The sequence below is a fragment of the Eleutherodactylus coqui genome, chromosome 1 (assembly GCF_035609145.1).
Source record: "Eleutherodactylus coqui strain aEleCoq1 chromosome 1, aEleCoq1.hap1, whole genome shotgun sequence".
NCBI lineage: Eukaryota > Metazoa > Chordata > Amphibia > Anura > Eleutherodactylidae > Eleutherodactylus > Eleutherodactylus coqui.
The window spans coordinates 486,312,675-486,326,764 of NC_089837.1; the positions used below are offsets into that span (position 1 = coordinate 486,312,675).

At 43.9% G+C, this 14,090-nt stretch overlaps 1 protein-coding gene across 1 annotated transcript; it reads right to left on the bottom strand.

Annotated features, from left to right (window-relative positions):
- Positions 1-4,558: 4,558 nt before the first annotated feature.
- Positions 4,559-7,114, bottom strand: LOC136587543 (uncharacterized). The gene is made up of 3 exons (XM_066586191.1): positions 6,871-7,114; positions 6,642-6,795; positions 4,559-5,256 (listed from the first exon to the last, which is right to left on the bottom strand). The coding sequence occupies exons 1-3, from the start codon at positions 7,043-7,045 to the stop codon at positions 4,710-4,712; spliced, it is 876 nt and encodes a 291-aa protein (XP_066442288.1). The 5' UTR covers positions 7,046-7,114; the 3' UTR covers positions 4,559-4,709.
- Between the last annotated feature and the right edge of the window lie 6,976 nt (positions 7,115-14,090).

Here is a 14,090-nt window from a genome sequence, read left to right on the forward strand (position 1 = left end):
GGCGATTCATGGTGAAGTGCAATGCAGGCAAAAAGCAGCAGCCTACAGCAGACTTTCGCTGCAGACCTTTAACTGCGTGCGCCCGCCTATGTACAGGTGGCTGCATAAATAAAGGGTAAATTCCTTCGCTACGGCGGCGAAAGAGCAAGGAAACAAGCACACCTGCCAACCACTAAGCTGCGCTAATCACTGCACTCGATCGAAACAGATGATTCTCGCTGAGTTGCACACACGCCCAAACGCCGACCGGTATGTTTTGGCAAACGACCACCACGTTTTTCCATAGCGTAAATAGAAACTTTTTCTAAGCGACGATTATACGTGCCGTATATTTGCACGTGAGGAATTTGTGTATATTTATTAAAAGCGCCAAAATTGGCAATTTTGAGAATCTTTTTTTTTCATATTTTCAATTGCAATATCTCAAAAATGTGCAAACATACTGTACAAATTTTTGATAAGATATATATTTCCATCTATTTATTCTGGACGCACATTTGAAAAACTTTAGTTTTTTTTTTAAAGTTAGTTTTTTTTAACCATTTAGGAGATGTTCAAATTTAACATTGATTATCAACATTTTGAGTAACATTTTGTTTTCCTGCACCAACCAAGAGTGCAAAGACTCATAGGTGTCAGAATGATAGATAAAAAAAAATAAATCAGAAAGGCAGTAGTCTAATTCTAAACCGTAACCCTTCAGAGTAGACTAAGAATAAAAACTACATTTTATTTGATTTGGTTAAAAGACATAACGGCAGACAACCCAGCTATTCACAGACTAGTTAGTGGAATTAGTCCCCTTGGTGGATTGGGGCAACCGTTCTCTAAACATAGAAACATAAAAGTATACGTTAGGGTGAGGCCTAGGGATACCCAGTAAAAAGTGCAACACTGGGTATTAGCCAAAAAGGGACTGCTTTCTGCATGGTCACTAGATAGAACCTGCCTGTAATGGACATACTGGAGGCTCACAGTTTGTGCCAACACACAGATCTACTGAAGACTCCGATACACAGTGCCACCGGGGTGGTGTGTAGCACCTTTTCTATCAGAGTTACTCAGTTTGTGAGACTTCGACGCGTTTCACCGCAGATTCATCAGGAAGTGACATGAGCCTTTTGATGGAATTTTTCAGATATGCAATGTTTCAATCACCATTGTCTCACAAATGTCATTCATGACATAGGAAACAGTCTTGAGAAAATAGTGATTATAGTCATTATCCTGGCGTAAACAGCGTGCGTAATGCACTCAATCTAATAATCGCTGTCGGGAGCTATCCTAGTCAGCGAGCCCTTTTTATTTATTTATTTTATATATATATATATATATATATAAATTTTTTTTTTAAATGACCATCTGTAGTAACTAGAGAGTATCAACTCTAGCCGAGCACGGTCATAGCTCTATAGTAGAAGTCAAAATATGAGCTGCACAGTATGAGTGAAAATGCACCACATTGCCTGGCCGATATTTGATATCCAAGCAACGAGTCCCCTAGGTATGTAGTCTGATCGGATGAGGTTTATCAGAAACAGCTGACAGATCAGTATAAAAAGAGCTGACTAGCCAGTGATTCAGGATAGTCAAAACTGCAATTGCTAGAAAAATAAATCGTAGTTAAAATACCTAGCAAAGTATCAGACCAATTTCTAGCCAGTGTTGTCTATCTATGCTCGCTGGGTTAATAGAAAATTGCTTTTATTTCCAGCAGAGTATTCCCCCCCCCCCTTCCAAAACAGGTGTAAACAAAGGAAATAAAAGCAGCCTATAGTCTTGATGGTAGGCTAGAGAATAGACCTATAATCAGTCAGTAATGAACACATTAAAAAAATTTAAAGGGGGTAAAATTAGCAACGTCCGTATTGACGCCTGGAGTCGCGGTAAATTTGAGGATGCGGGGTGAAAATAAATTTGCGTAACTCCACATTTTGGCAGGCACAGCATTACTTGGCCCTGCTGCCCCAACCCCTTCCTCAACCTCCATTGGGCTAGAGGCAGTCATTGCTGTCAAAAAATATTTCCTCTTCTGCCTCAGTTGTGGTATCGCTACCAGAACTACTGGTGAACAGCGCATACTCTTGCTCTGTGCTGTAACGCCTACGCTCCATTTTAGAAATTTTTTTTTTATAGAAGTTGGCAAAAATTAACTCCCCCCTAAAAAGCGGACGTTGGTATAGCTGGGTGATTAGTGTATGAGGGATGGTGATGACGGGGGGGGGGGGGTGTTTCTTTTTTTTACTTTCCATGTCACACGGTTTTTCTCTATTTCTTTACTGTCAAAAATCTATCTCAGTGAGGACTACAAAAATGCGCATAAACGGTTTTTTTTATCCTGCATACATTTGTATACACTCTTGAAAATAATTCTTACATTTGCAGATAATTTTAGGATAAATTAAATTAAACTACTTCTGATTGCAGCCGTGATACCTCTACAACAACAGACAAATAGTCTTTTAAAAGTGTAAGGATAAAATAATGGGGACATTAAAAAAAGGTGGAAAATAAGGGGTTAATGTAACATAGACGACGTAGATAAGGCTTGTATTTAAACACATTTTGAGGCGCGCTCTCCCACTCTTCCTGGAACAACTGTGCCGCTGCAACACCCCAGAGCGATGACCTTGGACACTTGACGAACATGAAGAGCTGGGAGGGATAAGTGTTGGCTTGTCACGGCGGCACTTACCAGGCTCTGGTCCCAGAGGGATGGCACGCAGCAGAAACCACAGCAGGACAGCTTCGACACCCCTAGGATAGGGAATGCCAACAAACAGAACGAGGGGGATAGTAGTTGTCACGAGTGACGCCACTGTTACCACACACCAGTATACTACACAGCGGAGAATGAACAAAGACACTGGTGTATAGTACCTCGGGTACCGAGGAACGGTTAGGGCCCGATTTATATACTTTAGTTATAATAAAACTTTTGAAAACAATTATTCACAGCAATTCAGGTACAATTCTTCACGGTGCAGGTAGAACAGAGGTCAGGGAGGATACACAGAATGAAACTGGTCCTGCAGTCCACATCATCTGTACGGCACCACTACTGGACTGGGAGCACTCCGGAAGAGGAAGGGGGTAGTGGTCACTCCACAGACACTGGCAGCAATTATTTACTCTAGAGACACTCGTGGGTGTGGTTTAGTAGCGTACATCTACACGGTGATCCTGGCTTTGGACGGCCGTATAGGAACAACTCGTTGGATTGAATTAGCACCTCTGCACTGGGTCTCTATACAGAATTACTTATGTGCGCTCTATTGTGATTTTGTGGCTCACTCCACTCCCATCTAGACTGCAGTCGCTACAGAATATCTCTCCTCCATCTACACCACAAGGAAGCTGAAGGTGCTTCCATGTGGCTGTGTTAGCACACTCTGTGAAGATGTAACCAGACCATTTCCCGCTCTCAAGCACTCCTATTTATACCCTCACTCATACCACATGACATGACAGACTGATACATTAACAGGTAGACTATGATTTTATTGGAGTTAACCTCTCAAGCGCCGCAGCTGTGCAACACACACTGGATATGACAGGACAGGCTTTGCACAGTGCATCCACATAGGACAAACCTGTATGACAATTATGGAGGGGACCAGGATGGTGTTCTGGGACATTACACTGCCAGCTCTTCCCGGAACAATTCTGCTGCCACCTCTTGCACTCTTGATACGGAATGCCTCCCGGCGGCTGTCCCGAAGATTAGGACGCTCATCCAGCATTGCGATCAGGCGTTCCTTATCAATTACAACTATTTGTGATAAATCTCTTCCCATTGCTCTACATGCGCGATAGAAAGAAGTAAATCTCAGAAACAACCCTACCGCGGCGGTTTGTAATCCTACATATTCTTGCGAGAGCTTGCATTCGCTTTGCACAAAAACATGTGACTTCGAGTGGAAAAGGGGGCCTTACAAGAACGGCGTCTTCCTAATCAACCAATTGTAGCCTTAAACTTTTCGGCCTAGCTCACACAAGCGGATCGAATTCTGGCTGTGAGCCCGGCTGGTGACCTGCGTATGGCGTATGACCGTGGAGGCTCGCAGGTGGTCATACGCAGTACAGGTGGTTTTTTTTGTATTTCCCATGCCATCGCTTAGGGATGACACCGGTACCCGCAGCCCATTCGCAATGTTAATTGGAATCCAAGTGTGATACGGGAAGAGGCAGTTGGAACAATATGGGAAGTTCACCGATTTATCCCACAATTGTTCTACAACAGCCTGTTCCCGTATCCTTCTTGGACTGCAACTGGGGTATGGGAGGAGGCTGTTGTAGAAGAACACTGAACATCCAATATTGTTACAACTCCCTGCTCCTGTATCCTTCTTGAAATCCAAGTAGGATACGGGAAGAGGCAGTTGTAACAGTAGGGGAAGTTCACCGATTGTTCTACAACACCATGTTCCCATATCCTCCTTTGAATTCCACTCAGATATAGAAGGAGGCTGTTGTAGAACAATTGTGGTAGTTGACAGCTTTCCCTATTGTGTATAATTGCTGTATGTGGTGTATCAGGACAATAAACTGACACAAGTTATATGCAAAAAAGTGAAATTTTACTAAATGCAAAAAAATTGTTACATTAGGAAAAAAGGCAAACTAGTACTTTTTTAAATCAAAAAAACTTTTAAAGATGGAAACAATGTTTTTTTTCCAAACACATAGATAAACTTTTTTATTTTATTTTATGCCCCACCTTGCAAATATCCACCCTGTGGCAGATGCTGCGGGAATTGGTTTTCCGGAGGTTGTGGTTGTGGTGGTGGTGGAGGAGGTGGCTGTACATTAGCGGCTGCAAGTTGTATTTGACTGTGCCGGTAATTGTCAATCAAAGCATGCAGCTGTGTTGCTGAATTTGGTGGAGTCGCCATTTGCATCAGGTATAGCATGAAACTTTCCGTTTGCTGTCGCTGGTCCTCAGGTATCTGCCGCATCAGCGAAGCCACTAACCTGCCAAAAGTGCTGCAGCTGTCTTGTGCTGCATTCAGCTGCTGCAAGGATGACCGCAGCGCCCTCTGCATTTGGATTTGCAGGTTCATTGCATCTGGCTGACCCAGTCTGGCCCGTCTCCTCGGCGGTAGAGTGGGGGTAACAGATGCTGGCACCGCAGCTGTAGCCCCCAAATTGGTGGACTGAGTGCCACTGGTTTCAGTGGACGCTTCAGAGGGGGAAACTACGGACTCCGAATAGCTCCCCTCCTCCGCCTTTGTCTCTTCTTGATTGTCACTGACACTGTTGAGAAAGAAAAACAGCCTTCATTAAATTGTTGACTCATACAGCCCTTATTCCTTATGACAATTAGCCCTTCACAGTAATAGATGTCTAAAATCCATAACTTTTATTGAACCTAATTAAAAATGTTCTTGAATAGGACTGTCAAGGACAGACTACAAACAACAAAAAACTCAAAAACCTCCCAACTTTCATTGTGCTAAGAACAATCAGCTTTGCACCGTCCAAAGCAGGATATGTCAAATTGACTGTATGATGGACTACCAAGATGGATATGAGTGTGCACAGATTAAAGGAGGTGCATAATCCCACTCCATCCCTGCTAGTACTAAATTGACATATAGAGAGAGCTACAGATTGTTCATTGATTTGGGATATTCAGTGTAAAGTTGTAGAAGTATAGCAAGGATCTCCGGGTCCTTATTTAAAACATGGTAGTTGGACTTTGAAATAGTTGATAGGTTCTATTATCACACAATGAACTATTGGTTCTCAGATCCTTTGTGGTTCTTGATAGTTGTGTTATACTACGTAGAACTTGAATATATTGTGGTTCAACGCGTTTCTGTCTAGATTATGGACACTTCATCAGGAACCTAATGTAATCACACCAACTATGATATTAGAGTAAGCATACTCTTGCATAGAGTGACAGCTGATTCTTAGGATGGGTTCCCTGGGATAGTGGGTTTAGGATTATTTTCCACACTATCAATTACATAAGATACTCGGGGATCCAAGCCCTGCCTGAAATACATGTCAATGCAATACAGGGGTTAGGAGAATAGGAACTAGTTAACCACATGTAAACGTGACTAAGGTCACATGCACAGCAGTCCTGTCTCCCCAGGCTAGTTCTTTTAAAGTCCCAGTTATAGATAGGAACTCTGTTGGAGAGCCACTCAAAAGATCTGCTTGTTTACAGATTCCCTCCTTAATCATCAGCTTTGCATAGAGAGTATAAAGGAGATAAAATAAAGATAAGACGAGAGCCTCCAGCCTCTGTGGTAGACAGAAGGTTAACAATCATGACAATCAGCAGCTAACAGACAATACAGGCAGGGGGAAGGGGAGAGAGACTGGGTGGGGGTGATGTGACTGAAGGTCGGATAAGAGAAGCTGAGTTTGTGTAAAGCTGTTTGGGGTAGTGACATGCTGGGAGAAACATATGAAAAAAAGGCCTTTACCATTAAAAGCACATTGCTAATACAGCTCTGCTATTCCAGAGAAATGACGCGTTCAGCTCTGCTACATCAATCACTTTGGAATAGCAGATCTGCAGTAAACATCACAAATACACATACAAGTCACATATATAAAATACGTTACGACTACACCCCCGTTAGTAACAAAACACCATACATGAATTACAGCATTGTACTTACGGATGCGTTCCCATTGTCTGCCTCAGATATAGCAGCTGATCGAAATGCACGTACTTGTGCTTCCTTTTGCCCGAGGACCCGCTGCGCGGCACCCTTGTATACTCTCTCCGGAACTGGTCCCGGGCACTGCGCCATTTTTTTTTAAGCTTGTCCACTGAAAAAAAGGGGAAAAAAGCAGGATTAATAATCAGCAAAACCATGTAAACAGCCCTGAGGCCACAATACTTACCGAGGTCCTTTTTGCCAATTACGTTAGCAGCCGTCCATGTTGTGCCATAGATTTGGGCCGACAGTTCCTCCCACTGGCGCTCCTTGAGGTCTTTATCCTGGTATTCTTCCGAGTTTGTATTCCAAAGCGCTGGGAAGTTCTCCATTAGGACAACAAGACACCCTGTGTCCACCATTGCTGTCTCTACTCTCTCCTGTATTGCCGGATCTTCTGCAGCCGTCTACTTCCTCCTCTACTCCTCCTCTACTTCTCCTCCACCCCTCCTTCCTGGTTGTCCTGGCAACAAAAATGAGTTAACCCCCACAAACACTTCCATTGACGTCAAATGAGCTCTCCCGCAGTGAGTTTGTGATAGAATAGAACATGCTGCGATTTTTTTCACGCTCGCAGGAATCCGCGATACAAATCTGCTGGTCGGCATTACCAAGCAGAAACATTTGTTTCTATGGAATCTTGGCACTACAGAATTTATTTTGGATGCCAATCGCAGCAAAATGTGATGCAAATCCGTCCGTGGGCATTAGCCCTGAAGTGCGTAGTCTTTCTGTGTACGCACATCTGTCCTGTGCTCGGGCATATTTTGTGCTCGCATGTACTTTGCAGATGTGCGCTGTGCCAAGGCCCTTACCGCAGTGCAGATCAACGCATACATCGCGTCCAGTGTTACTACACCGTATGTGACGTTAATATCTGCTGGACTTTATTGTTGGTACGCATGTTTGCACAGCGCAAATCTGCCCAATCACAGTTACCAGGTTTGCACTGTGACAATGTTAGCCGCAGTGCAGGCCGGCAGATATTAACCACTAAGTGACAGCCACATAGTGTTTTTTACGTGCTGCCATTGCAGGCCGTGTACGGAAGGAGAAAGCGCTCCTTTCATATATCTACAGCTGTGGGAACAGCCCCGACACACCGCGTTAACCCTTTATGCCACTCTGAATTCTGACAGCGGCATTTAAATCCCGCAAACGAAGTTTGGGGATCCTGTACGGCCCACCATGATGAGATTGGGGGAGCCGTGTCGGTTTCATGGCAGCCGGAGGGCTTCTGAAAGGCGACAGTGTGCCTATCAAGCCGTCCCTGTGCGGTGGCCTGATAGACTGCCTGTCAGATAGCAGTATGATGTAATGCTGTAGTATACTGGGAACTAATAGTGTAAAAATAAATACAATAAAGTTTTACTAATTATTATACAAGTTCCAAAAAACCCCCTTATGCCATATGTCCAATTAAAGGAATCTAAAGAATAAAGCAGAAATACTTATATGAAATCGCTGCATCCCCAAAAAGTCTGATCCATCAAAGTAACGCATTATTGTCCCCGCACTATGAACGCAGTCCAAAAAAGAATTTAACGCCAGAAATGCGCTTTTTTTAGTCACTGTAGCGTATAATCAAAGATGGTACCAACGGAAACGACATGACATACCGCAAAAAATGAGCCCTGGCACAACTACGTTGTCAGAAAAATTTCTAGTGCGCAGAACATGGGAGAGAAAATAATTTTAAAAAGTTAAATATTTAAAAGAAAAAGGTAGTAATGCAAAAAAAAAAAACCCAGAAAAAACTTATGCCATTTTTGTTGCAGTTTGTGCATCGCAGAAACAGAACGCCCTGAAAGATGGCGGAATGTATTTTTTTCCCCCATTTCACACCACTTAGAATTTTTCTAAAAGTTTTTCAGTACCTTATCTGGTACATTTAACCCCTTAACGACTGCCCCATCGGGAAACTACGTCCTCAGAAAGTGGGCTTTAACCCATTCCCGCTGCAGGGCGTAAGTTTACGTCCTGGGAGCGGGGTACTTCCCGCAATAGGGCGTAAACTTGCGTCCTGGAGATAGCGCTGGATCATATGTGATCCAGCGCTATCCCGCAGCGGGAGCCGGCTGTCAGTCACAGCCGGCGTCTCGCTGCAGCAGCAGGGGGACATCGGAGATGCGCCCGCCACTTTTAACCCCTTCCCTGCCGCGATATAAGTAGATCGCGGCAGGGGAAGAGTTCACAGCGGGAGCGCGGCTCCCTCTGTGTCTCCGGCCGGAACTCGCGGCGATCGCGAAAAAAAGTTGAAAAAGTAAAAGAAAAGTAAAGTTTCACCTCCCCTCATGGATCGGATCTATGAGGGGAGGTGAAAATACTCACCCCCAGTCCTCTCCGATGTCCCGGGACCCGAAATCCCCGTCTGCGCATGCGCGCCCGATGATTGACATCGGGCGTGTGCACAGAGGTGCTCGAGCCCCGGGAAATTCAAAATCCCTCTGCTCTTGGCTGCCATGTGTAGCCAAGAGCAGAGGAATGTCACCAGGGACATGATCACTGTCATCCAATGGATGACAGTGATCATGTAAAGTAAAAAAAAAACTGCAAAAAGTTAAAAAATAAAAAAGGGGTAAAAAGTAAAAAAAAAGTGCAAAAAGTAAGAAAAAAAGTTAAAAAAACCTTTAAAAAGTTTAAAAAACTTGCGTTTCATCTCCCCCCACCGATCATATCCGTGAGGGAGGATGAAATGACGTACCTAAGGCCTGCGGATTTATCTGCGGACCTTACCCCAGCTTCTGCGCACGCGCCCGTCGCCAATATGGCAGGTGCATGCGCAAAAGCTGTGGTAATTTAAAATCTCCCTGCTCCTGGCTACAAAACTTAGCCAAGAGCCTGGAGATTTCACGGGGGGCCGCGGTGAGCGGTTCCTGATCACGTGTTCGCCGTTATCCAATGGATAATGGCGATCACGTAAAAGTAAAAAAAAGGTGAACGTTCATCTCCCCTCACCGATGCGATCGGTGAGAGGAGATGAAACTTTTTACCGGAGGTCTCCATATTTGCACCCCAACGCAATCTTCTTCCGTGAACGTTCCCGGATTCTGCGCATGCGACCGCCGGCAAAACACCGGACACATGCGCAGGAGTCGGGGAGCACAGGAAATTTAAAATCTCGTTGCTCCCAGCGACCAATGGTCACCGTGAGCCTGGAGCAGTGACGGGTGGCCTCGTTGGGCGGTCCCCGGTCACGTGAAAAAAAGGTAGCGATCTACCTTTGGCCGGTCTCACATGACCAGATAGGAATTACGGATTCCGCATGCGTCTGATCCGCGGTAATACGCAGATCAATCGCATTGGATTACACAATTCCGCTCACATTAGCAGGTCGGAATTGCGTAATCCACTCGCAGAAAAGAGAACGCAGCAGGTTCTATTTTACAGCGGATATCCGCAACATAGAGCCCATTGTGCTCCATGGTCATGGATATACCCGCAGCCCATACGCAACTACCTTGTATACGGGCGTCATCCTTGTACCAGCGTCATCGCTAAGCGACAGTGCGGAAAATACAAAAAAAAAAAATACTGCGCATGACCGTCTGTGTGAGTAGGCAGTTATGCGCAGTACATTACGCGGCCGTACGCAGGGTCACAGCCGGGCTCACAGCTGGGATCCCGCTGCGGGCCTCGGCAAGCGGATTCCACCTACGGCTGCGTGAGCCCGGCGTTATTCAGACCACTACCTGTAATACGCAATTTACAAGAAGCCCCGGGAACGCTCACCTTCCTGCAGTTCCAGGAGCAGCTTGTTGAGCGCCTTCTATGTGAGACCGCCGCACCTCATCAAGCTTACGGAGACTCACAGAGCGCCACTTTTTACACCCCATACCCGCCACTGAGGTCACGAAATGACCCCCAAAAAGCATGAGAGGAGGGGGGATACACGGTTTTATTGCTCCATGTACCCATCCCAACCAGCCTCCGTAATTACCCCTGTCTTTGAAAATATTACACAGTTCACATTATTACTTTTATCTAAGATTTGGGGAACGCCGAAAAGGGTGCGGAGGGGTAGGGTGTGTGTGTGTGTGTGTTTTTTTAAGGTGTCAATTTTTATTCCGCACAAGTGGGCAATGGGGCCTGGAATGTATTCAGTTGTGCCCTGCAATCCAACGGGTGTTCCCTCCATTATAGGCCTTGCCATGTTTCCTGTAAGTAGATTAGGGCCACAATGGGTATGTTTCTGAACACGGGACAAACGGGGGTATCCATTTTGGGGTGAAGGTCTTCATTCCTATGTACACTGTACAAAAAAAAGTTTTTAAATTGACAAAATTGCCAAAAAAATGAAAATCGTATTTTTTTCCTTCTGCTTTGCTTAGATTTATTCAAATACTGTGGGGTCAAAATATGCAATACACCCCTAGATGAATTTGTTAAGGGGTCTAGTTTTTAAAATGGGGTCATTTGTGTTTTTTTTTTATCGTTTTGGATGCTCAATGGCTCTAAGTGGGCGATGGGGCCTGGAATTTATTCCGTTGTACCCTGAAATCCAACGGGTGCTCCATCCATTATAGGCCTAGCCATGTGTCCTTTAAGTAGATTAGGGCTACAAGGGTTATGGTTCTGAACACGGGACAAACGGGGGTATCCATTTTGGGGTGAAAGTCTTCATTTCTATGTATGCTGTACAAAAAAACCTGTTTTTAAATTGATACAACTGCCAAAAAAATGAAAATTGTAATTTTTTTCCTATTGCTTTGCTTAGATTTATTAAAAAATTGTAGTGTAAAAATACACAGTACACCCCTAGATAAATTCGTTAGGGGGTCTAGTTTTCAAAATGGGGTCATTTGTGGGGGTTCTCTGTCGTTTTGGCCGCTCAAGGGCTCTACAAGTGTGCAATGGGGCCTAAATCACCTTCATGCTAAATTTCTGTTCTGAAAGCCACCGACTACTCCTTTCATTTTGGGCACCATTGTGCATCCAGACAAAAGATTAGGGCCACAATGGGTATGTCTCTGAACACGGGACAAACAGGGGTATCTATTTTGGGGTTCAAGTCTTCATTCATATGTGTGCTGTACAAAAAAAACTGTTTTTAAAATGACAGAATTGACAAAAAAACGAAAATCACATTTTTTTCCTTTTGCTTTGCTTGAATTCATTCAAAAACTGTGGGGTCAAAATGGGCAGTACACCCCTAGATAAATACGTTAAGGGGTCTAATTTTCAAAATGGAGTCACTTTTAGGGGCTCTCTTTGATTTTGGCCACTCAAGAGCTCTACAAAAGTGCTATGGGGCCTAAAACGCCTTCAAGCAAAATTTATGTTCTGAAAGACACCGACTACTCCTTTCATTTTGGGTCCCGTTGTGCATCCAGACATAAGATAAGGGCCACAATGGGTAAGTTTCTGAACACGGGAGAAACGGGGGTATCCATTTTGGTGTGTAAATCCTCATTTTCATGGGCTCTATAGGAAAAAAATATGTCTTTAAAATTACATATTTGCAAAAATATGAAATTTTATTTTTTCTCCTCTAAATTGAATTCCTGAAAAAAAACTGGTGGGGTCAAAATACTCATGACACCCCTCACTGAATACATTAAGAGGTGTAGTTTTTAAAATGGGGTCATTTGGGGGGGGGGGGATCTATTATTCTGACACTTATGAGCCTTTGCAAACTTGGTTTGGTGCAGGAAAACAAAGTGCTCCTCAAAATGCTGAAAAGTAATGTTACATTTGTACGTCCTCTAAATGGTTAAAAAAAACACAAGTTCTCCAAGTGTGCATTCAGAATAAAGTAAACAGATGTAAATATGTATCTTATCAAAAATTTGTACAGTATGTTTGGACATATTTGAGCTATTACGGTTGAAAATGTGAAAAAATGCTAATTTTTTCAAAATTTTTCCAATATTGGTACTTTTAATAAATATACACATTATATCGGTCTCTTTTTACAACCCAAATGAAGTACAACATGTGGCGAAAAAACAATGTCAGAATCACTTGGATATATAAAGCCTTTACGGAGTTATGCTACGTTGAACGACGCATGTCAGATTTCCAAAATTTGGCTCCGTCACTAAGGCGCAAACAGGCTTCGTCACTAAGGGGTTAAATACTACCTTTAGAAAATACAACTCATCCCGCAAAAAACAAGCCCTCATACAGCGACGTCGATGGATAAATAAAGGAGTTACGAGTTACTTTTCTTACAAGGGAGAAGGAGGAAAAGAAAATGAAAAAAAAAAAATCTGCTTCACTAAGGGGTTAATGCCGTGTAAAGTGAAGCAACAGTGGATGCTGGACTGCAAACTTTTGCACGGCGCAAATCATTTAACTGCACGCGAGAACCAAATGTGCTCGGGGACAGGGCTAATCTAAACTGCATGTTAACCTATACTACATTATATACTACGCTGCACATAATATATATATTGTGTGTAAAACATTAAAGGCGGGAGCTAAACTAAACTCAGCTGCGTGAATATACTTACTGCCGTGTTCCCATGGTGGGGGCCAAGTACATGAGCCGGTTCATATACATGTACGGCTTTTTTGCCTTCCCTCTGGCCCACTCTGTGGTTGGCCGTATATTCCACACAGTACCGGTCACTCACTGAACGCCACTACTTCTTTAGGTGCAAAACTGCAAAGAAAACGGGAATAAAGTTAGTGCAGTATAAAATGCCGTCAACAGAAAATATAGTTACACAAGCTCGGTTAGCGGGTCACTGAAGCTGATGTCCATTGGTCGCCGTAGACCAAACCTGCCAACTCCTCCCAGGCACGTTCCTTTAGGTTATCAGCATAGGCAGCAGTGTTGCTGTTCCAGTTCGCTTGGAGGCGCTGATTGTGGGCCATTAGTTTTGGCACATCCACCATGTTTGATATTCTGCTGCTCACTGTCTTTAGTTTCTGTTTTCAGAGAAGAGACTGCCTTCTCACTGCCTCCTAGCAATATAAATATAAGACAGTGTCTTAATTTTGGAGAAGCTGTAGTTATGGCAGCGCCACTGCATAAGCCACCTTACAGCGCATAACTATGGAGATAGTCTCTGTCACGGGGTACAACTATTGTGAAACGGTGGCTTTCCGTGCCAACACAAACCCCAAGCATGGATCTGCCAATCAAAATATTGAGGAACATCTTTTGTGTAGGATTCAACATATCTAATATAAATACGCCCTTTTCTTGCACCACACTTCAGATTAAGAACATTGACATTCCGTTTGTTAACAAAGCTCTAGAAGGATATCTGATTCTCCGACGAGAAGTTGAAAACGTTGTCTATGAACCCGACCCATAGGATATTTTTTGACCAAATTGCATTTTTTTCTTTAAACACGTGGTGTTCCACCCACCAGCCCAGGTACAGGTTGGCATATGATGGGGTCCCCATCGCTGTACTCCTGAGCTGGTGGAAGTACGGACCGTTAAGCATGAAA